General features: G+C 40.1%; 1 protein-coding gene across 1 annotated transcript in view; it reads right to left on the reverse strand.

The window, feature by feature from the left end:
• Window positions 1-23,303, reverse strand: part of SLC6A15 (solute carrier family 6 member 15) — a 778,634-nt gene that overhangs the window by 533,528 nt on the left and 221,803 nt on the right. The window contains exon 3 of the mRNA XM_069629318.1: window positions 7,364-7,521. Within this exon, the coding sequence (XP_069485419.1) occupies window positions 7,364-7,521 (158 nt within the window). The remainder of the gene's footprint in view (window positions 1-7,363; window positions 7,522-23,303) is intronic.

Genomic DNA, 23,303 nt, shown 5'->3' on the forward strand with positions numbered 1-23,303 from the left:
GAGTGCTCTCAGAGATCTAGATAAACTTTTCCTTGAACTCTCGCACCATGCTCTTTTGTGCCTTATTCCCTGTCCAGGGAGTTTCTTTATTATTCATTTTTTCACGTAGAGTCGGGGAGGGCACAAACACTAAGCAACCGTAACTCGCACCACCACTGTGCATTGCTAAAACTGACACCCAGGACATCAAAGATGAATTCACAAATGTCATTGATGACATCACTGATGACATCACATGTTCATTTACTTTTCATGAAAAGTCTGCACAAGGGATTGTTATTATAATATTGAGAAAAAAGTGGCAAGTATAAATGGAATAAATATCATGAGCTATGAAGTGCATTAAGCAATGCATTGCTATAAATAGCATTCTATTATGAAGTTCCTTACAGTATAGTAAGCTACTCATGTATGAACATATGCATTGTGTGCAGCATACATGATGGAGGTGCAATATTCATAATCTTCCCATGTTGAATAGTGAAATGATAAATACTTTCTTATTAGAGTTTTGCGTACTGTGCAACATGTAATAAGTCGCTAATAAAACCCATTTACTACATACTTTCATTATTACATACAAAACACAAAGACAGACCAACACATACAAATATGAGTATATAAAGGGAAGGTGAAGTATGCAAAAAAGCAGTAGTAGAACCAGAAAGTGTTCATAACCTAACTGCTTATCTTTATGTACAGAAATGATTGCTCTGCTTGAAACCTAATACTTCCCTATGTATAACGATCACATGATGTGACTGCACCCTAAAGAAAGTAATGCGAATACAAATATGAGCATATCCAGAGAAAGTACAGTAATAAAAAAGCATCAGACCTATAAAAAAGTGTTGATAACCTCACTAATCATCTTCATACATAGAAAGCATTGCTGTCTTCCAAGTCTGAGTTTTCCGGAACCCTAAGTGAATTATTACTATAAGAACATATTTGAAGTATAAGTCTACAAATATAGTACTTTTTAAATGTGTATTTCCTGACTGTTACTGGCCTAGATATATCAGTAAAGGAAAAAAAGAGCGAGTCAGAGATGTGTTGTCATCAGAGATGTCATTGATGACATTTGTGTGGTCATCTTTGATGTCCTGAGTGTTAGTCTTAGCAATGCATGGTGGTGGCGCGAGTTATGGTTGCTTAGCTTACCATAACCAGAGAATTTCAGGGGTTTTTCGGTTTTACTTTGAACCCTAACGTCCCTTTAACAAAGTTTTTTTTAATGGAATTTCATAGGTGTTTAGTAGCGCAACTTAACCATAACATCCCTTTAACAAAGTTTGTTTACTGAATGTATATTATATATATATATATAAAAAATCACTATAGTATTTGTGGCGACCATCTGCAACTTCAAAATGATCCAGGAACTTGTGAGTAAAGTGCTAAAAACAGTATTTATTCAAAATTAGCACATTTATTAAAAATGCAGGTATGTCGGTCTACATTAACAACCAGTCTATGACAGCAGGATGAAAAAGAAAGTAGCCAAGATATTTAGCCACATATTTTGTCTGAAAAACACAGACTTGCTCAGCCTGAGTTGCAAATCATTGATTGTGCTCCAGCAGATATTTTGCTTGAATCCTGCATTACGTGCTAATGTTAAATCAAGTAACTACATCCAATAGGCTGTATCTTTATCATTTCCCATACCCCGCGCTATCTTTGAGTGATGTCGAGTAACAAGAATCCTCTATATAAACTGTAACAAAATATTATTGTACTAATGACTAGCGATCACATCCCGTGAATAAAGAAAAAAGTCAAGTGTTGCTGGATTAAAGCAAGCATTACCATTACCTTATTGTGGTGCTTAATATATCAGCGTCATGTAGAAATATCAATAAGCCGTGTTTGAGAGAATAAATCTGACAGCAACTGGCTCTGAAATCTTGGTTACTATAGCAAACAAAGGGAGCTACACATCGCACAGTTAGATGTCCATATCCAGATACATATAATATCATAACAATAAAGTGCACTGCATTCATCCATTTCATTGTGTATATATTGAATTTGCGCAAACAATATCAAACCAAAGTGGGCATAATCTCGCAAACATGGCTAGAAATATGTCATTAATGACCAGATTGTGATGGAACCACACAGTACAGACTAAAGACTACTTCATACGCTCTAATATAAAATCCCATAGTTATGAATAATGTGAAAATATTGCGATAATAAAGTGTAAGTATGTGGTACATTTACCATAACCACAGGAGACAATCACACAATAAATGATTGTGAGCCTCACAGATCTCATGTCTCAGCTATGTGGTACAGGTATGTTCTTGAGAATCCCCATTGATTTTTAGAATTCACAAAAGCCTCAAATGATGGCCCCAGTGGGCATGGCTCTGGGGATAGAGCTAAAATACCAGTTTGAATAACCATTTTTTTTTATCATTAATGTATTTGAGGCATAGACCTGCAATGTTGGCTTATATGTATAGCCACACACATATAGAATGTGCAAAAATTGATTTAATAAGTGCTAATGCTAATTTGTACATAAGAAAACAATTACTAAATTCCATACATTAAATACATTTAACATACATGCCCAGAGAGAGACAATATATCCTGTAAATTGTATATTAGTACCAGGTGAGGGTCAATCTGATTGTAACAATCAATCTGATTGGACCTTGCTGGGGCTTTACCCAACAGGGAATCCCTCTCCTAACGTTCCTTTCCTTTGTCACCAGCAGGGGGTGTGGCAGCCCCTCAGCCAATGAGGGGGCTTGGAATGGGGCAATCCCTGTTCCGAGCCACCACACGGATGGAGGTTGCCATCTTCCCCACCAGAGATTGAGGTGTTTTCCCTCCCCCGTCCCTCCCCACAATCCAAACAACCCCCCACTCACAACCCCACTTACCTTCTATTTGGTCCATTTTGGGAGCAGACGCACTGAGAACACTTCTGTCCCCAGCGCGTACAGGCCCGATCCGTGACAGCCCGTCACAGAAAGGAAGAAGGGACTACTCATAGTCCCTTCTCTCCTTTCCATGGAGGTTATTTTCTTTTTTCATATTTTTCCTATGTTTTTAATGCCCGGCATGGAAAGGGCCCTTTCCATGGTGGCCATTTTATTTGTTTACCTTTTTCCATTAATTTTGAATGGCTGCCAAATGTCGGAGCATTTCTGAACAGAAAAACAATTCTCTTAGTACTCCGGTCTTGCGGGCCTGTAACTATTTGCCCCGGGACATTACCTGAAGTGGTAATGCCGCCCCTGTTTGGGGCTTATTGCTTAATTATAGGTCAGAGGTAGTTTCCTTCATGACAAAGTCACACATTTTTCAGCTTTTTCAAGAGACGAAACCACTAATGTTACCACTTTGAGAGAGCTAGTCTTCATTGGCATCTCTGCCTGTAAGTGCACTAGGAGATACAATATTTTTGAGTGATGGGACTTTGGAAATAATGATTTGTGGAGCAACACTAGGTACCTGTCTAAGATATTCATCATCAAGTAAAATTTGCTAATTTTGAATAAATCATTATTTTAGTACTTTACTCACGAGCGCTATGGTATTTTTGAAGTTCCAGATGGTCAACAAAGAATATGAATGTAAGTCTCCGGCTTTAAATGCTGTTGTGTTTTTTGAGGAGATAGCCTTTCTCCTGCCCGGTGGCACCTGAAGCGTAACAGGTGAGTGCTGCAGATGGTTGTATTTGTTTATAGATATATATAGATTCAGTGAAAAAACATTGTTAAAGTGACGTTATTGGTTACAAGTAAAAACCCAATAAATGTGCCAGTGATGATAAGCTCTGCAACCATAACTTGTGCCACTGCTATGCACTGCTAACACTAACACCCACGACATCAATGTTGACAACACAAATTACATCATCAATGACATCAATGATGAAATCAAATATGTCACAATGCAAATGGAATGTTTGTATAAGGGGTATTGCTTACAGTGTAATTTACAGCATATAAAAGGTTATAGGTAGCCTTGTAATAAAGTACTCCATGTCACATAAAAGGTGCTTATGGAAAAATAAACTTTGTCCTGACATTTGTGTTTTGAATACAGCAATCAAATAATGCATAACGAGAAACAATGAATGCAGTATGTATCATAGAACTAAAGTATTCTTAAAATGGTGTGTTTAGGTAGTACAACGATAATGTCAAAGCATATCACATTCTTGAGAAATGTATTATCTGCATGGAACCTGCTTCTTGTTCTATGTATGTGCATTATGACCTCAGGGCAACCCTACGGAAAAGAACTTCAGAATATAGCACAAGGTCAAGCTCCACATGAACAGTACATTTATAGTATGTGTTTCATGGTTTCAATGTAGTATAACCACATGAAGTGCTCAGCTTAAAATTAATACTGATACTGAACAAAAACAACCAACCCAGATATGTGATGACATCAGTGATGTCATTGATGATGCCATTTGTGATGTCATCTTTGATTTCCTGTGTGTTAGTGTTAACATTGTATGGTGGTGAGGCAAGTTGAGTTTGCATAGCTTACCATAAATGGTGAATTTCTTGTTTTTTTTTGTATTTTACTTGTAACCATAACATCTGTTTAACAATATTTTTCACTGAATTTCATAGATTTTTATTAGTGCTGCTCAAGCATAACATCCCTTAAACAATGTTTTTTCACTGAATTTCATAGGTTTTTGTTAGCGCAACTTAACCATAACATCCCTTTAACAAAGTTAGTGCACTGAATTTCATAGGTTTTTCATATTGCATCTTAACCATAACGTCCCTTACATGAGTTTTTTCCACTGAATTTCATAGGTTTTTATTAGTGCAACTTAACCATAACATCCCTTTAACAAAGTATGTTCACTAAATTTCATAAGTTTTTCTTATTGCATCTTAACCAACACGTCCCTTTAACAAAGTGTTTTCACTGAATTTCATAGGTCTTTATTAGTGCAATGTAACTATAACATCCTTTTAACAAGGTTTGTGGTGGTTTGTAGAGTGAGGGCTGAGTGGGTGCATTACCCTCTCCTCATGCTTGTACTATTGCAGGGCAGAATTCAATGTATCACAGAGGTAATCTGTGCATGTTTCTGTGCAATGTCTTCCCTTGATAGCGCCTAATTAATTTCTATTAATGAGTGCTAAGAGTGCATCCAATAGTCTCCATGCCAGAGTCCTGGCAAAGGTTTTGTCATCTGTGTCTAGCAGGCTTATCAGTGTGTAACTATTTAGTTTTGTATCGTCTTTCCCAGGTTTCAGGAGTAGCATGATGTTTGCCTGTCTTACACTGTCTGGGAGCTAACCCTTGACAGGCAATTAAAAGTACCTTTCACAGAGCATGTCAAACACACCATCTGATATGACCTTATAAAATTCAGGTAGGAGCTCATCTCAATACAGACTTTCTCCTGAATGTACTGCTTTAATCAGTTCACTCATGCAGATTTCATCTCCCAGCTGATCAGAATAGTCCTCATGAAGCTTCGGTATCTGCGCCTCCTCCACAAAAAGCATCACCCTTTCTTCACTGGACAGATATTCTGGCACATACAGGTCTACATAACAGCCTTGGAATTCTGCATTTTTCTCAGCCATGTCAGCTGTCAGATCACCATGTTTTCTTTCAATCACAGGAATTTCAGGGTCAGTCTTGGACTGGTGTAGTGCCTCTTGACCTCTGAAGTACAAATGGTTTCTCTCCCACTTATAGGACGCTACCAGCAGCTATGACTTGCAGGGTTTGGCCCTGTCCTGCAGCTTTTCAATGTATACATCCAGCCCCTGGCCAAACATATTCGGTCTTTTGGGGTCCAGTTCTTCTCCTATGCAGATGACACCCAAGTTCTATTTAGGATGGACCTGGATCAGACAGGGACTGCTTCCCAGCTAAGGCTTTGCTTTGATGTTGTCAGGGGCTGGATGGAAACAAATTGGTTAAGGCTTTCAATCATCAGTCCCACCGGTGCCTCCAATAGTTGGACCTCAGATTTATAATAATAATAATAATAATAATAATAATAATAATAATAATAATAATAATAATAATAATAATAATAAGTTTTGGAGTCTGGACCTCAGATTTATGTCCGCTGTCACTGCACCCATCGCCTGCCCCTTTGGGTGTGGTCAGGATTCTGGGTATACAAATATCTTCATCTCTAGCTATGGAGAAGCAGCTCAACACTGTTTGTGAGCTAGGCTTCCTTAAACTGAAGCAGCTCAAGAAAGTTCTTCCTTTTATCCCTGAGGACTGCCACGCTCAGGTGGTTGCAGCTTGCCTTAATGGTAACATTGATTATCGCAACGCTATTTATCTTTCCCAGCTGACATACCTAATTCACTGTCTACAGGTTTTTCATAATATGGCTGTTCTCCTGGTCAGGGGCATTTCTTATGGCCATCATTTCATGGCATCTCGCTAATCTCTGCACAGGCTACCTGTCTCTGCACAAATCGAGTTTAAAACTCTATGTATTATTCACCGGGCCCTGAGTGGGAAGGGTTGCCAGGATCAACTACAACGCTACTGGCTGGGGCGTTTGCTTAGATCTATGGACGCAGCCTATCGAAGATACCTAGTTATCGCAAAGAACGAGCGGGAGGCAGAGCATTTTCCATTACTGTCCCAAAATTCTGGAACACCTTGCCGGTGGCATTAAGGTGTACCAAAGATTTTGATCTGTTTAAATGCAGTTTAAAATCCCATCTGTTTGTTTAAATTGACGTTTCTCTCCGGGTATCTGTGCTGCGCCATGATGCCTTTGGTGATAGTGCACATTGTAAATACCTGATTGAAGGGTGAATGGTGACCCTTCTGGGCATGACACAGCAAAGCCATTGAGAAAGCGGTCTTATAAGAATGTCACTTTTCCCTCCACCATGGCACATTTCATTCTCTTGAATTTAAATGATGGTACGGGATATACATTTGCTTAAAGCGCAACATCTTAATAAATACTTGTTTATAACAAGGGTTACCTCCACCTCTTGGGAGTAAAAATGGTGTGAATTATTTTGGGCGTATGTTGTCCCATAGTCATGCAATACTGAACATATCAGTACCTGAAGTAAATATCTTAGGTGCTTCAAATGCCAAAAATGCTAAATACCATCTGTTTTACTACCTGCCAAATAATGAGTGCCCTAGTGTTATAATCAGCACAACTAATATATTCAACAAAAGAGCTTTGTTGAATTCCCAACCCTCCAATTAGGTCCACACCTATGTCTCAAAACCATGCAGTAATTGAAATTAATTTTAGGAAACATCTAATTATGCAAAAGACCAATGACATGCAATGGTATACAGTTTTAAACATGTGTCTGTAAATAATTAGCAAGTTTCTTTTGCTTCACACCCTACTTACCACACAACTTGCAAATCCAATTCCACCCATTTTTGGACTGATGTAATTCCATACACCAATGCTTCCTCTTCGAATTCTCTGGCCCACTGAGAGTTCCAAGAAAAAAAGTGGAATTCCGATCACCAACAGCAAAATTAAGTATGGCACAAGATATGCCCCTAACAAAGCAAGAAACAAAAGAAATCATGTTTGTAATACGGAATGAATATTGCATGTTTGTAATATAGAATAAGCATGAAAATGGGTCCAAAACATTGTACTAATACAGGTGGATATCGAATCTACTCAGCACTATTGAATGAGTAGACCTTGAACAAAAAATGGTCTGTTTTGAGATCCTGTAACAGAAAATAAATTACATAAAACAAACAGACTATCATCCGTCATTAAAATCAACAACTCACCCAAGCATAGATTCAAATATCACAAAATGCAAAACTATCATCTTTATTTAGATTAACTGCAAAACTGCAGTACGGCAATGAATTTGGAGGTTACTTTAGAACACATGCATTACATTTCTTTTAGAAGGACACACAAATAAACACATACACATAATACTGCTGCCCTAGGGAGAAGGATGGCTTCCTGCGAGGTAGCATACCGATTAACTTCACGCCCCTACCTCCACTAGCCACTTTGTCTGATTCTGATCATTACTTTGACTCTAAGACTGTCTATTGCTGTAAAGCAGAACCTCTTAAGGCAATGGTCAGTATTGAGATGAAGAACAACTGAAGTACTAACCATGCCGGTACTGGTATGAGGAGTCCCTGTGAAGATTCAAGGATTATCTAGGGGGAAAAAACAAAGAACCCTGATTGCTACAAATGGCAACAAAGTATAAAACTAGAGAAGGGATTGTCTTTTGTTTCGACTCCAGCACCCATAGACTGCAGCAATCGAATGTGCAGGAGATGGGAGCTTCAAATGGGTCTGTGAGACTCAGGGAGAGTCAGGAAGATGCCGCGGATGGCTGAGCCGGGTCTTCGGTAGGCACACAGCAGCAGTCCCATGCACAGAAGCAACCGAAGGGCAAGCAAACCCGGTATCAGTGGGACGACCGTCGCACAGAGCTGGTGAGAGCCCAGAGGCTGCAGGAGCCGCACCGTCCCTCCATGGTCCCTGTAAGTCCCGGCAATGTGCTACAACCCCCAAGAGAGTAAGGGGAAGCGCGGCAGATCCAGAGGGGATGTGGGAGAGAACTGAATGCTGGCAAGAGCAATTGCCCCACAATCTCTGTTCCCATTCTGAGCACGGGAGATCTACCCGAGTTGTGAGTGCCATGAACTTCACTCCAGTGGCACAAATACCCCACAGTCCAGCAATGACAGTTCAGAGATCCTCCCGCCCCCATATGTGAAACCCGAGAGGGGATGCTTCTCATTAGAGTGGCAGACACAAGCCCACTCACTACAAGGGATGGGTTGAGGACCCAAATCAAGAGAGTCATACAAGTCATCTTCTTTGTGGCAGTGTTTGGTAGGGAAGTGAACCAAGTGGGCCAAACTAAAGAAGAAGAGAAACAAGGGTCGAAGACCCAAATCAAGAGAGTCGTATGAGTCATCATACTCATGGAAGCACTTGTCAGGGAAGTGAACCAAGTGGGCCAAAAGAAAGAAGAAGAGAAACAAGGGTACGAGACCCAAACCAAGAAAACAATATGAGTTATCTTCCTTGTGTCAGTACTTGGCAGGGTAGTGAACCAATAAGGCTGAACCAAAGTAGAGAAACAAGGGTTGAGGACACAAATCAAGAAAGGTATACAAGTCATCTCCTCATACCAGTAATTGGCAGGGAAGTGGACCAAGTGGGCCAGACCAAAGAAGGGTTGCAGACCTTCATAACACTGAGAGCTGGCTGTTGTTAGTGTGAAACCGTGATGCGGAGAAGACCAGGAGAAGCGAGTCATTCCCCCTGGTTGTAAGAGATTGTCTTTACAAATACCAGGAGAAGGGAGGCATTCTCCTGGCCTACAAAGTGAATATTGCTTTGGAACTTTGTGACCTGGGGAAGGAAGTCATAACCCCAGGCTTTTTGAGACTGACTGCCAGAACAAGGGAGACATTCTCCTGGCCCATCAAAGGAAAAAATGAATGGAGACTTGAAGCATAACCCAGGAGAAGGGAGACATTTTTTTCCTGGTATCAAAATACTACTACGTTATTCTTTAGGTTATAGTGTAAGGGACAGGAGTAGGGTTTTCTTTACACAGAAATGTGGACACCGTAGATGTTTAGTTGAAGCAGCCAAATCCCTCTGAGGAATAGAAAAAGGTAGATTTTCTGTTGCTTTTCAACCTAATGAAAGTATTTACCCCGAACATGCCGCATTTACATCAGAGTCCTTCTTCTGCCCCTTTCAACAAGCTAATGTCAATGGTGTTGATGGTGATGCCTAAGGATTTTGATGAATCAGAGTTGCAGATCAAATACTTCTATGCATCATTGAGCCGTTGTAGGATGAGTTAATGTTTAGCATGGAGACTGATGAGACAGGTGAGGTGTAAATAGACCATGCTTTGTGTGCAGTTGATCTCAGTGGCTGTGTCATGACATGTTCCTGATGTGCTGCTAAAACTAGTAAAGAACACACCTTGGCAGAAAAGTGTAAGATGTTGTGTTATGTTGGTGATAGTTGTGGAACACCGGTCTGCCATTGTCATGGCCTCGAGCCCAGTGGGTTGCGTGGCAGTTTCAGGGACTGCAGTCTGGCCATTCTGTGGTGGACGGTGCATTGCATTTTGGGATGATGGACGTCGATTTGGTGGAGATAACAAGTGATGTGACATTGTATTTGATGGCTCTTGTGTGTTATTCAGTGAATACTGTATGTTTGACTGTGGTGGAGGTGATCCCCTCTCACCACCTAGAGATCATTCCAGTATTCCTAGAGACACATTATGGATACACGTGTTTACTTTGTATACTGTTTTTGAGCTCTTCCAATGTTTTAGATTATGAGATGCATTCTTCACTGCAAAGACACATATCCACACAAAAATTCCAATCTTTCCAACCAGTTGGCATTGGTGGTTCCTCACCTTTTGAACACCTCCGGTGTATCTCTTCCTAGTAGATAGCTACTGAACTTTGCTGGGGTTGCTTTGGGTGTATGTTAGCGATACTTGTGAAATATATGACCTATTCTGTTTGCATGCTTACACTTTTCCTTTGGTGATATTACTTACCTCACACTAGGTATTATCTAACAAAGATATAGGACACTGTTGCAACAGCAATCGACATTTAATTTCAGCCTTTCTACTCTATGTTTTACTAGCTGTAAATCTAAATATCATTCACTGTACGTAGATCTTTCAGTCTACCTTGGGTAAATTGAGCTGAGAGGACCAAATTTAGATGTATCACAGACATAAACCTTCAGCCATAGTAGACATAGGGATGCCAGTGTCTTTCTTCCCTAATAGAGTAGTACATATTGCTAGGCATCAATGGTCTACATCCCTAATACAGAGAAGCAAATATTACCATAGTTTAACAGTCTGTATAGTTCTATACTGCTCCAACAGCACATTAAAGGGATAACGTAATGTCCTCCCTTTCCAAGTGGCCCTTGGAGGATCAGGGTTTCCTATCTTTGTCTTGCCTCTTTCACTTTTCACAATCTGCTCCTGACTGGATCACTTCCAACATGGAAGGTTGATTCTTTAAAGTCTTGTGAAACTCGCAAACCTTTGAACCCACCCCTCTCTGTGTCAGTGTCCCCCAAGGATCAGTCCCTAGGCCTCTGCTCTTCATCCTCTATACACCTGCCCTTGGAAGCCTTCTCATGCTTTGGTTTTCTCCATCAGCTTTTTGCTGATTACACTCAAATATGTTTCTCCTTTCCCTTCCTCACCCCAGCCATCTTGGAAGCAATGACAAACTGTCTCATTGCAATGTGTTGCTGTATAGCTCTTTACTGCCTCATGCTTAACTCTTTAACAACAGAAGTCATCAAATTTCCCTTTACTTCACATTGACATCAAGGTGTTAATTTTCAGTGAGATGGCCTTGCAATGGCGTGAGATTTCATTGAACGTTGTTGAATTGAAGTAAGATGATTTGAAATGCATGTGTTGAAGTGGTGGACACAATCCATGCAAGACCTGGAAACCTGTATGAACTACAATGCACACTAGTGATAATCACTACTACATTTTTGATCTTGCCTTGGCACTTTTTTCATATTCCTCCACAAACAGTAACCCCAGTGTGCACAATCCGATCACACTCAGAAAGCTGGCATGTACAGATGCCAGTTTCTCCTGGTTCTGCAAGCCTCAGCAGAAGAGCACAACCTCTAGCCTATCCCTATTCCCTCACTAACCTACCAAACCCTGGATCCCATGCAAATGTAGCAGAGAAAGGTATAAATCAACTTTACATAACATTTGGTGCACCAACAATCAATTGTCATGAGTGGACAATGTTTACCCATTATTTAAATAAAGTGTATCAACCAAAGTATGCCACTGAACACAAACATAATATGCCCTCTTTTGGGTGGAAGGCAGGTTACGTTTGAGAACTTCTAGATTTAGAGCCCAAGTGTGAATGCTTCTCAGAGATTTTGAATGATGTATGTAGAATGTTGATACACATTTTAATACAACGATAAGTTTCATTTTGGAGCAACCTAACGTAAATAAAACCATAAGTGTCATTTTGGAGCAACTTAACTTTGGAACGAGGACCAACTTGTAAATTAAATTGTACAAGTGAATATTAATGAATTGCATGGCTCTGCAAGTAAGCATGTAAAACCTTTCCAAAAAGGAACAAGAAAGAAACCAGTTAATGCTACATTGTAAAGATAAGGGAATCAAATAGGAATTATACTTGCAAGGTACCCTATTTGCATGAGGTGAATGGGATGGAACTCTCTCTTATATGCGTTAAAATGTTGAGGGAAAATAGAGGCCACAAACGAAATTGTTATCCAAAGGAATACTTACCAGAGGGAGTGATATCAGAGGTATTCAAAACAGTTAATAGTAGTAAAACTAATGTGGGTAAGAACATGGAGAGTATGAGAAGAGATGAACAGGCTTTTTTTAGATGCTGAAGAAGTACCTACTATTGCACAACAGTGTCATATTCCTCAGTTACTACATACCTAGAAGCTGTGGATGTTTGTCAAGAGCGATGCAAGAAATGTGACAGATTTCTCAAATGAAGATTTGCATTTGTTGGCTTATTTCAAGGAAAAAGAGGGACAGGACTCGGGCGGCATTCAAGATAAGTGACAAAGAGTTCAATGTTTAGTTAATACTTGAGAATAGTTTCATACTGTCCCATTCACTGTGTTTGAAATGCTTTAGGTAATGCTGAAGGTTTGATGGAGCTGAATTTCTTTAAAAACAAGAAAATTGTGGGATCAATACTTGTGACCTCCATGTGAAATTACATTTTGGGATGGTCACATCAACAAGAACTTTACTATTAGATTAGATCCAAAGGGCTAACATGTAGAAAGCGAATGAGATGTATTTTATGTATTTATTTACGTATTGGTGACATATAGGCCACCAGCCACGAGAAGCTTGCTTTGTAATATCCCCAAGGGAAGTGAAAAGGGGAACTGTAGGATTGTTTAGCGTGTTTTGGGAGCACAGAGCACAGCACCACTGCACAAGATCAATGTATAGCATGTTTTTTTTATACAGCACCACTGCATGGGTTTGGTTCATTGCTATGATGCAATTGTTTCAAGCTATCTGTTGCCAGTGCAACCTATGGACATGTAAATGAAAACAGGCTATGCAGTCAAAAACGATTTCTACATATAAAAAGCAAATATTTTTTTTTTTCACAGTTAAAAGCATATATTTTTTTTACCTGAAATTCCTCTGTTGCAGGAGACACATTTGAGGATTAATGAACTAACCTCATTAACAAAAAACTAACATGCTAACTCATTAATAATATAATGTGTTCTCCAGTGCAAAATGGATGGAAGGCTCTGAAAGTCATTTTAAACAGCATCAAGATTATTTTTTTTTTCTCTGTGCTACTCTGTCCACAGTATTTGCAGGAAGCAAAGACTCGAATAGCAGGAAATCAGTTTTGTTACAGTTGCTTACTGTAAAAGATTTCTATTGTGTGCAGGAGGAGGATAGAACATGAGGGATTCTTATTGGACAAGCATCATATTAGAGGCTGTAACCAAGTTTTCTTGTAGAATCTGGGGGAAGGAGAGAGGCAGAATACATTTTAGACAGATCGGAGAAAGACCTGACCGGTAGCTGTTGAGTTCCTGATTGAAAAAGCCGATCCCAGCTGCACTGCTGCAGAGACTGGGGATCCCAGACAATAATCCCCGGTTTGAGTAACGGCTGATTCCTGTTCTCACTGGGGGTGCTTGAAGAGGGAATTGCCACATCCAGAAGGCGACCAGCCGAAGAATTTCACATGCTGAACAGATTAGGTAATTATACATTGCAAAGTACGGGCCAGTGTGCGTGAATGCGAAACTATTCAGTCAGTGTAGAAGAAAGAATTCCAGTGTCTTATCAACAGGTTTAATGTTGCGATTGCTCTCGTCACCCTCTTCTCATTTTGTTACAGATAATGTTGACTGTGCTATTTCATTTATTTCTGTAAAAAAAGTAAGATCGTGTTTAAATGCAACTTTTATAATACACAAAAATATCTGAAAGCAGACAGGTAGTGTGTTTTATTTTCTCTTTCCTTTGTGCATTTACTATTACAGTGCTGATGATGTGGGGAGATGTTTAGACAGTGCAATTGTCATTTTTAAGGTAGCTAAAAATAAGACTTGGCTGCAGCTGTGTGCACGATTTCATTCAGTAGGAGCAACTATAAATAACTGTGTGTGTGAAATAGCCTGCTGAAGGTAAATGAGTCAGCAGAAATAGAGACCCGGGACATAGTTCACTGTTGTATATAAAATAGTGAGAACACATGGTTCACCAGCAATGTGGCTGCTGTTTGCGCACTACAATCTGGTGCAGGAATACATTCAATCCACTTCGACATCAAACATATCAAACTTAAAAGCCTTAGTGGATCACATTAGACAGGATAAAAATGAGATTGTTTCAGAAATGCAGATTTTACAAAAAGAAAAATTTCACAGGATTTGAGAGTCACCAGAGCTGGTAAGTGAAGGGAAAGGGAAGCACATTAGTGACGATCAACATTAACGAGTAAGACAGAAAAGCAAAACGATAGTGATTTAAAAATAGTAAATGCAAACATAAAGATAATATGAGAAATGCATTAAAGAGCAGATCCAAACAGTTAGGGGGTAAGGTCTCAGACAGGCAAACAGTGTTGCCAGGTTAGGGAGGATCTGCATGCTGGTTAGAATGCTTTCCTAAAAAGGTGAGATGTCAACATTTTCTGAGGGGCAAGCAGTTTTCCGCAAATCATATTCACTGGGTGGTTATTCCACAGCGAAGCTCCCACAGAGTCTAAAGTTTTACATCCTAATGTATTTCTCTTGAGAGTGGTAGCAGTAATATTGTTGCAGCTGACCAACCTCATGTCACTGTGGGGTGTGAATTTCTTGATCTTTAGACTGAGGTACAAAGAGAAGGAGTTCCAAAACGTTCTGTAAATGAGCCAACATACTATGAAACTGATGAAAGATCCACTAGGCACCCAGTGGTGGGAGTGAGAGAAAACGGTGACTGTGTAATGTGCTCACACAATCTCAAGCCAGAATCATCCTGGCTGCTTTATTTTGGTTGACTTGAAGGGTGTGAGTAACGTTTTTGGGAGTCTAATGAAGAAAGGAAGAAACTATTACAGAAGTCAGGTTACCGGAAAGCACAATGGAATAGGTCACTTGGATTATTTGAGTGATGTAAAGGCGTGGAAGAAAACAGCTGAGAATGGAAAGTTGAAGTGATATTTCTTGAGCTTTCTTTGATATCAGGGAAGACGGATAGAAGACTATCAAAGATGATGCCCAGATTCTAAGCACTGGAAGAGAGAATAGGAGGATATCCCACAGAGGCAGGTCAAACAAAAGGCAAATAGGTGCCCAAACAGTCAATCTATGTTTTCAGAGCATCATGACACATGGAAATGACAATTATTAGCCATCCACTCTTGGATCAGAAGCAGACAATCAGGGATGTGTTTCAGGGAGACCATGGAGCTTGAACACAACCTGGGTGTCTTCAGCATGGAGTTGAAAGGTAATAGTTTAAGGGTAACTAATACCATCAATAGATTTGAAGTAAGTATTTTAGAGCCAAGAAGAGGCCATATAATCTTGTGGGACTCTGTACCTGGGAACAATTATTTCAAAACAAAAAGGTTGCAATCTAACCTGCCGTCTGTTGTCAGTCTAGAAGAATGGGGTCACAGTCAAAGCCATACCAGAGATGCCAAAGAATGTTTCAATTGGAGAGGTAAGAGTCACATAGCTGACATAAGCAAAGGCCTCTGAAAGGTCTAAAAATATGAGGAATGTTGGCATTTTGATATCCAGGGATTTAAGAATAAAGAGAAGAGTGGATACCATACCTTTGGTAGGTCTGAAAGAGGCTACATTCTTCTTTGTAGTTGATAAGCTGTTGGGTCATGAACTTTCCAAACATTTCACAATAAAAGTTGTTTTGGTATTGGGCAGTAATTGGTGGTAATGGCTGGATCAGCAACAGGTATTTATAGGATGGGTGAAATATGTTTTTTAGGGGAGTTGTTGGGTGTGTTAATAGCAGGAGCTAAGGTGTGGAGCTAAGGTGTGGCTATTGATTTTAATGTTTTTGCTGAACAAGGGAGACACCTGCTTTGAATAAGATCACATTTTCTTTACAATAGTAATCAGGTATGTTTGAGAGACAGCAAGAAGGCTGATGAGCTGGTGGTCCATTTGCCTTCAGAAGCAGGAGGGGCAGATGATCTGAACAAGATTGAGATTGTTTTGCAATAAGATTGAGATTGTGTTGCCAATGGAAACAAACTTGTTGATGAAAATTTGAGAGAGAGTCAGCTATGAGTTGGGAGGAAATCAGGTTTGGAGCATATTCATGAGTAATGTTTAGGTCATTGCAGATACAGAAAAGCGTGGCCGAAGGATTGGTCACTTGAGAGATATAGGGCCTCATTAAGGGTTTGGAGGCTGCCATGCCCTTAATAAGGGCATGGCTGCCTCCAAACTCGGGTCCGGGTCCGTGGTCCCTGAATGGGGAAATACCGGGCCATTCTGACTTTGGAGGGCCTGGTATTTCCCCATTCAGGGAAACCATACCTGGACCATCCCCATTCCCATTTGAGCCTCCAATGGGAATGGGGAGCATGCTAAAAATGGGCCTGACCAGACGTACAGAGCGGGTCCCGCGATGGAATCTCGTAATGAGGCATTATGGGGTTAACGGCGCCGGCCCCTTTACCTGCGCTGTTAACCCATTATCGCCTCACTTATAATGAGACCCATAGGGCCTCATTACACGGAAGGCGATAAGGGTTAATGGTCACCGGTAAGGGTACCAGTGACCATAACCCTTACCGCCTTACTACGAGGTTCCTTTGCGGGACCCGACCTTAACGGCTGGTGTAGACCAGCCGTTAAAGTTGGGACCCGCAAAGGGACCTTGGTGCTAATTACGGTACCGCAATTTGCGGTACCGTAATTAGCTCCTTCCCCATTCCCATTATGCCCTATGGGGCAAAATGGGAATGGGGAAGGGCCATGGAGAAAGGGGGAATTACCGTCCCGCCAACCTTGAAATGGGGTGGTAATTCCCCTTTCCTCCATGGTGGTACCGGTGTGGTACCGGTATGGTACCGGCAGGCAAACATGGTGCTAATAGCACCATGGTTTACTGCATACCGTGTAATGAGGCCCATAGTCTTGAAGAAGAGACTTATTTTTGATGTGAATGTCTTGGAAGCTTTTAGGTGATGAAGACAGACTGACCTGTAGAAGGGTCATTGGTTTTCACTCCTGGCATTTGAGGGCTCCTATTTGTTATTTGAGATGGAAGAGTTGATATAGGAAGTAATACTTGACGAGGACATGTTTCCATACATTATGAGAGAAAAAGATATTTGAAAGGCTTTCATCAATGTATTAAGAAGGAGCACTGCAACCTGAGGAATGCACCACTGAGACAAAAGGAAACATTTGCAGAGGAGAAGAAAAGCTTTGTTAAAATATATATAATTGAGGGATTAGAGGCAATACATTCAGTGCTTCCCATTGGAGTCTCTTATAAATCCGAAACAAGATGAGCTCATGTAATGATTTGCAGAGTCTAAACAACATTATTGTTCTAGAGATACATTATGTATCTGATATTTAACCCTTGCTTACCACTAAGTTAACCTACATGTTGAATTCAAAGAGCAAATTGTATTTATGAAAGCTAGTGGTATACTTCAGTCCAGATGTGTAGCTTCAGTGGCAGACAATGTTCAATGCACTCGAAATAAATAGGAGGGTGACAAAGAGGATTTTATTCCAAAACAATGTATTATATAAAGGAAACATATGGAGGAAGATGATGCTGAGAGGAGACCGATTTAAGGGATTTAATTAATGGTGTAAGGAGCAAATGTGTCTAACCAGTGGGTCCAAACAAATTGAGAAAAATGCTGCAGCCCAGTGTCACAGCTGCATTTCAATTGGTTAAGATTGAAAAAGGACTCCATACAGATAAGTAATCAATTTAACTGGACTATACTCATTGTGACTGCCCTGATCATAGCTGATAGGAACATATTAAACTGTAACTGACAATGAAGGCAGAGATATGGTAGTTGGACATTAGTCATGGTTGGTAGGGACACAGTATAAATAAGGTAATAGCTAGGCACTCCCATTTCCTATTTGTACATTTTACAAATTCATTATACCTACTTTTATGCGCGATTTGATTATTAAAACCCTCTGGAACTGCCCTGATCCACCTATTTTCATGAAGACTAAAGATGTGATAGTAGACAACCATTCTGAGTAGTAGCATTTGCAAAGAGGGCACATCAGCAAACTTTCCAATGCACATCCTCCTCTTCCTGAGGGAAGCTTATTGTTACTTCTCATTGTCCAGGGAGTTTACATTTTATGGATACACATGTCTCATATGACTTTGATACACAGAAGACAATTTGAGACTGAGCACAGTTTTTTAAATATTTGAAGGAAACTATTTTACATTGAATTGCAACAAGTCTATGGGCCTCATTACGACTTTGGAGGTAGCCATGGCGCTATTAGCACCATGGCTGCCTCCAAAATCATGTCCGGGTTACCTGAATGGGGAATTATCAGGCCACTCTGAGTGTGGAAGGCCCAGTATTTCCTCCTTCAGGGAACCCGAGCCCGGTCCTTCCCCATTCCCATTCGAGCCCCCATAGGGCTCAATGGGAATGGGGAAGGAGCTAGCAACGGGCCTGTCAATTACGGGCCGTTGTTAGCTCCCTGGTCGCCTCGCAGGACCCGCTATGGACGTCTGGAAAAACCAGACGTCCACACCGGGTCCCGCGAGGGGACCTCTTAATAGTGCAGAGTGGGTTTAACGGCGCCTGCACCATTACCGGCACCATTAAACCCATTCTGCACTTCTCGTAATGAGGCCCTATGTTTCGACAAGATATCATAAGGATAGAACCAGGTTCATTAGATCAGGAACAGATGATAATGCGTGTGGGCATGAGTACATAATGTGTTTTTTTCAGAATTTTTGTAAAAACCAAAAACATTGGGACGATACTAAAACACCAAGGTGCCATTTGAATTTTCAGATACATGTAAACAAGATTTTTCAGTAACAAAAATTTGCCATAGGTGAAGCCAACTTTTTGGTAGGATACACTAAGAATGTATAATATGTAAAAATACATCTAAAACTAATAGGAGCCGCATAATACAAAAATTCAGTACCATGTCCTGAACAGATTATTCTTTATGCATCCAGGTCTTGGGAGAGAAACAGAAATAATGTATTGCATTCTACAACTGATAAAGAAACACTTTTAATAGCTTTTTATGCAGTAACAAATGCAGTGCGAAGACTGATGACAAACCCTTGTAAAGGGTGCAGATGCAAAAAGATTTCCACATAGTGGGGAGTTAAATGAGGGGTGTCATAAATGTACAAGATTTGAAATGGAAGTTGAAATAAATAGCAGATTGCCTGTCACACTATCCAGGAATGGCGATTGAATACAAAGGAAGGACATTTGAATGTAAGAACATGGAAATGGAATGTGTGACCAGAAAACATGTAATAACAGCAGATGATGCAAGGCATTACCACTCTTCCTTTACGGCTCTTGAAGGGTGCACTATGCCTACATACACACCATTGAGTCCTTCTCCACTGACCTCAAACTCTCCCAGATGTGTACTGAATATATCAACTACTTTAATATATGACTTACCTGTATACAATGTACATCTCATATTTTGTGTGTACGTGTTGACCCCTGACAACTATTATTCTATCCCTCCACCAACTGGATTACAACTGGATTACAACCTACTCATGTAAAGCACTAGACCTATGCCTATGCAGAGCACCCTGTTAGAGGATTGAATCTTTCACTGTGCTTTCACTGTTGTTATTCTCTTGTATTCTGTTTCTGTTTGAAACACTAATCTACATCGATAAATGAAAATTAAAAGAATGGAAGAATGCAGGGGAGCTTGATGTGTAACTTTAGAGAGTGAATGAGTACATTGTGAATGCCTGGCCAGGCAAGGAACTTTTTCGCAATAAGGGAACAGTCTTTAGGATGGTGAAATATGAGGGAAGGCAGAAGGGCAATGTGGGATGATAGAACAATCTAATCAGAAAGAGGGAGAAGGTTTTAGATATTTGCAGTTCAAAGACTGAATGGTTCAGTGAAAATGTGTTAGGGACAGGTCTTGCTGTAACTAGATATGTATTGAAAGTACATGCAGTGATAAGATACTTATACCAAAACATAACCTTTGGTGTTATTAAATCAAATAATAGGACAATGGGAAAATACTAATGTATACTTGTCAGGTCTTTTTCACTCTTTTTTGGGGAAAACCCATTATGATGATTGTGGAATAATCACAACATGGCTGGAAGTTAATCATTTTAAAGAGGTGTCTAACTTTTCCTGACTCCATCTTAAGACCAAGGGGTTTGAAGAAAGTAAGTTTGATAAAACAATTGATTTGGATGGATTTGGCTTTTGGGGCAATACCTTCCCGAAGCTATTGATGGCATACGGGAACAATCTACACTGTATTACAATTTTGTTGCTTTTCAGGGATCTAGGAGCCAGTAAAGGCAACGATAATTGTGTTCCACATATAGCTCTTTAGAGAGAAAACAGTCTCAGTAGATGTTGCATGGAGGGATGAAAGAGTGACAAAAGCAATATTAAAAATGACAAGTATTATTATCAGAGACATGGCATAAATATTGTGAAACTAAAGTTTCCAGATTTTGCTAGTAAATATTAGATAACATTCTATGAACCATAAAGAAAGAATGAAACACTCTGTATGCATTGAAGATGGCAGTTCAGGATAAAAAGACATTGGTGATACTATTGCAATTACCCCCACATTTTAGGGAAAACAGGACCAGTAACAGCCTGCCAGATTGAGCCCCTAAGGCAGGCCCAAGCCCAAGTGATAACCTTACTTAAGGCTCAGAACCATTACTAGCCCTGTTCATCCCCAAGCATGGGGCAGATTGCTATTTATTTTTGGCTATTAAGTGGTGCTGAAAGCGCTACCTACAATTCCGAAACTATTGTCTTTAAAATAAGAGCTTTAACATGAGAGCTTGAGATAGGGGATTTGGATGCAGGTTTGTAATGCTTTTGAAGACGGGTTGACATATGAAGATGGATATATGTAATTTGGCTATGTGTCCCACCCATTTAACACCTGTTGCTAAGTGACATTTATAGGTTTTTCTTCCCATTCCCACCCATCTCCACTCACAACACACCTGGTTTTGCACTCTGGCTGAATTTCTACTGGGTGGTGAATGTGTCAGCCATTTCTACTTCCAATATATTGGCCCCATGTGTTAATGTTATAAAAAAAATTTGACTTGATTGAGGCTTTTAAAAATATTTACTGCATATTTTAAGTTATGTTACCTATTTTGATGTATTTGGTTTTCAAAATAAAGACGTTTTGTTAAAGATATGTGTTTTGTAAAATGGCTTTCAAATTTTCCATATACTGATTTGTGGGTGTGTTTAAGTGTCTCGTGATGTAAACACGACCTGATTGGCTGTGTAGATAATGATGTCAGGAGGATGCCATTGGTTCTGCAGTCTGTGTTTCTGTACGTAGTGCAGCCATTGTATTCCAGCATTTGATCACTCTTGCCGTGCTGTGATCGAGGATGGAATTCTGAAGAAATGTCAGTTTTGTGTATCCAGCACGAGTCATGTGCACTTTTGCTGCTCCTTTTCATAAAAACCTGACTACTCTATCTATAAAAAGGATCTATTTATCAAAATAAATGTTATAATCATTGGTGCTGTCCTAGTGTGTGTGCTGGGCTTGAGTGCATCCCAGTTGCAAAGTGTTGCTGCATTACCCTGTCAGGCATCTGCAATTGTCCCGAATCAATGCAGTTTTCACTTTAATATTCAGCGCCTTCAGTGCTTTTCTTCCCCCGACCCTCTCCACTCCCTTTGCCTTCCGTCTGTTCCCCGCTCCCACCTCGCAACTCCCTGATTGGCTCTCTGGTCAATGGCTTCCCATTTAAAACACACAATGTTTGCTGTGCTTGTTTGCGTCCAAGTTGCAGGGTACGTTTTTCTGTGTTACCCTGTGAGGCCTCTGCCTCATATCGCGCCCAGCATTTAGGGATCAAATAGAATGTTATGCAGGTTAATGTATCCTTATTTCTAGAATGGTGGAGTGTGTATTTCCAGGCTATGTCATCTAGTTCAGTGTGGTTACCATACTGAGGAAGTTAGTGTCAACCAATATGGCACTTAGCAATCAGACATCAATTCAGTGATGTCAGCCAGTGCCCTGCATATAACTTCCACATGCACACGTTAGTCACGAAGTGTCCATTTAAAAAAAAAAAATCTGTTAGTACCACGTTTCATGGCAATACTATTCTGTGCTTTTTATTACTATAATTTGTACCACGAATATTACTAACGTTTCGGAACATTTAAAATATTCTAATTCTTACACTGACATTTCTCGTGTGACTCATAAGTGTTGATGGTTCGTTCATTGAAACTTGCTAGGAATTTCCGAAAGGACTTATATGAACGACTTTGGTATTGCAGGATATATTGAATGCCTGTACTTGCCCTAATAGCAGCCTTTGGTATCACACCATCCTACAAGAAGTGATGCTTCAATAATTTAACAAGGAATTCTAATATCAGTCTGTGATATTATATTTGTTATGTAAAGATTTCCCATTGTTATCTCTGCAGCCAATGGTTTTATTGGAATTCTGTCATTGCTATTTCCATTTCCGAGTTTGATGGTTCTTTCATTGAACCATGCTAGGAATTGCAGAAAGGACCCCTCTGAACAACTTTTGGTATTGCAGTATATATTGAATGCCTGCGCTTGCTTTGCAGGAACATCTAGAAGGAACATCTAGAAGCAGTCTTTGGTATCACGCCATTTTACAAGTAGTTCTGCTTCAATATTTTAACAGGGACCACTGTGATATTATTTCATACTGGCACGTATGATGTTGCTGGAAGCAAAATTGAGTGGGCACCACAGGGATATCACGTATTTCTGGCGTTTATCAGAAGTCTCTATAGAGATAAATCTTTATCAGAAGGTTGAATCCTGTATGCAGGAGCTGGCTGTATAAGGCCTGGAGACACCCAGGCCCAGAAATACAGAAAAAACACAAAGATTAGGTGAAGACCCAATCATACAGCCGCTCTCTGAAGTCCCTAGTTGGGTTCTGTATTCGTTGTAATTCCACTCAATATAAATCATTTAGTACAAATTCTTAACAGAGTAC

Source organism: Ambystoma mexicanum, chromosome 12 (genome assembly GCF_040938575.1).
Source record: "Ambystoma mexicanum isolate Mex_15411 chromosome 12, UKY_AmexF1_1, whole genome shotgun sequence".
In the NCBI taxonomy this organism is placed as follows: Eukaryota; Metazoa; Chordata; class Amphibia; order Caudata; family Ambystomatidae; genus Ambystoma; species Ambystoma mexicanum.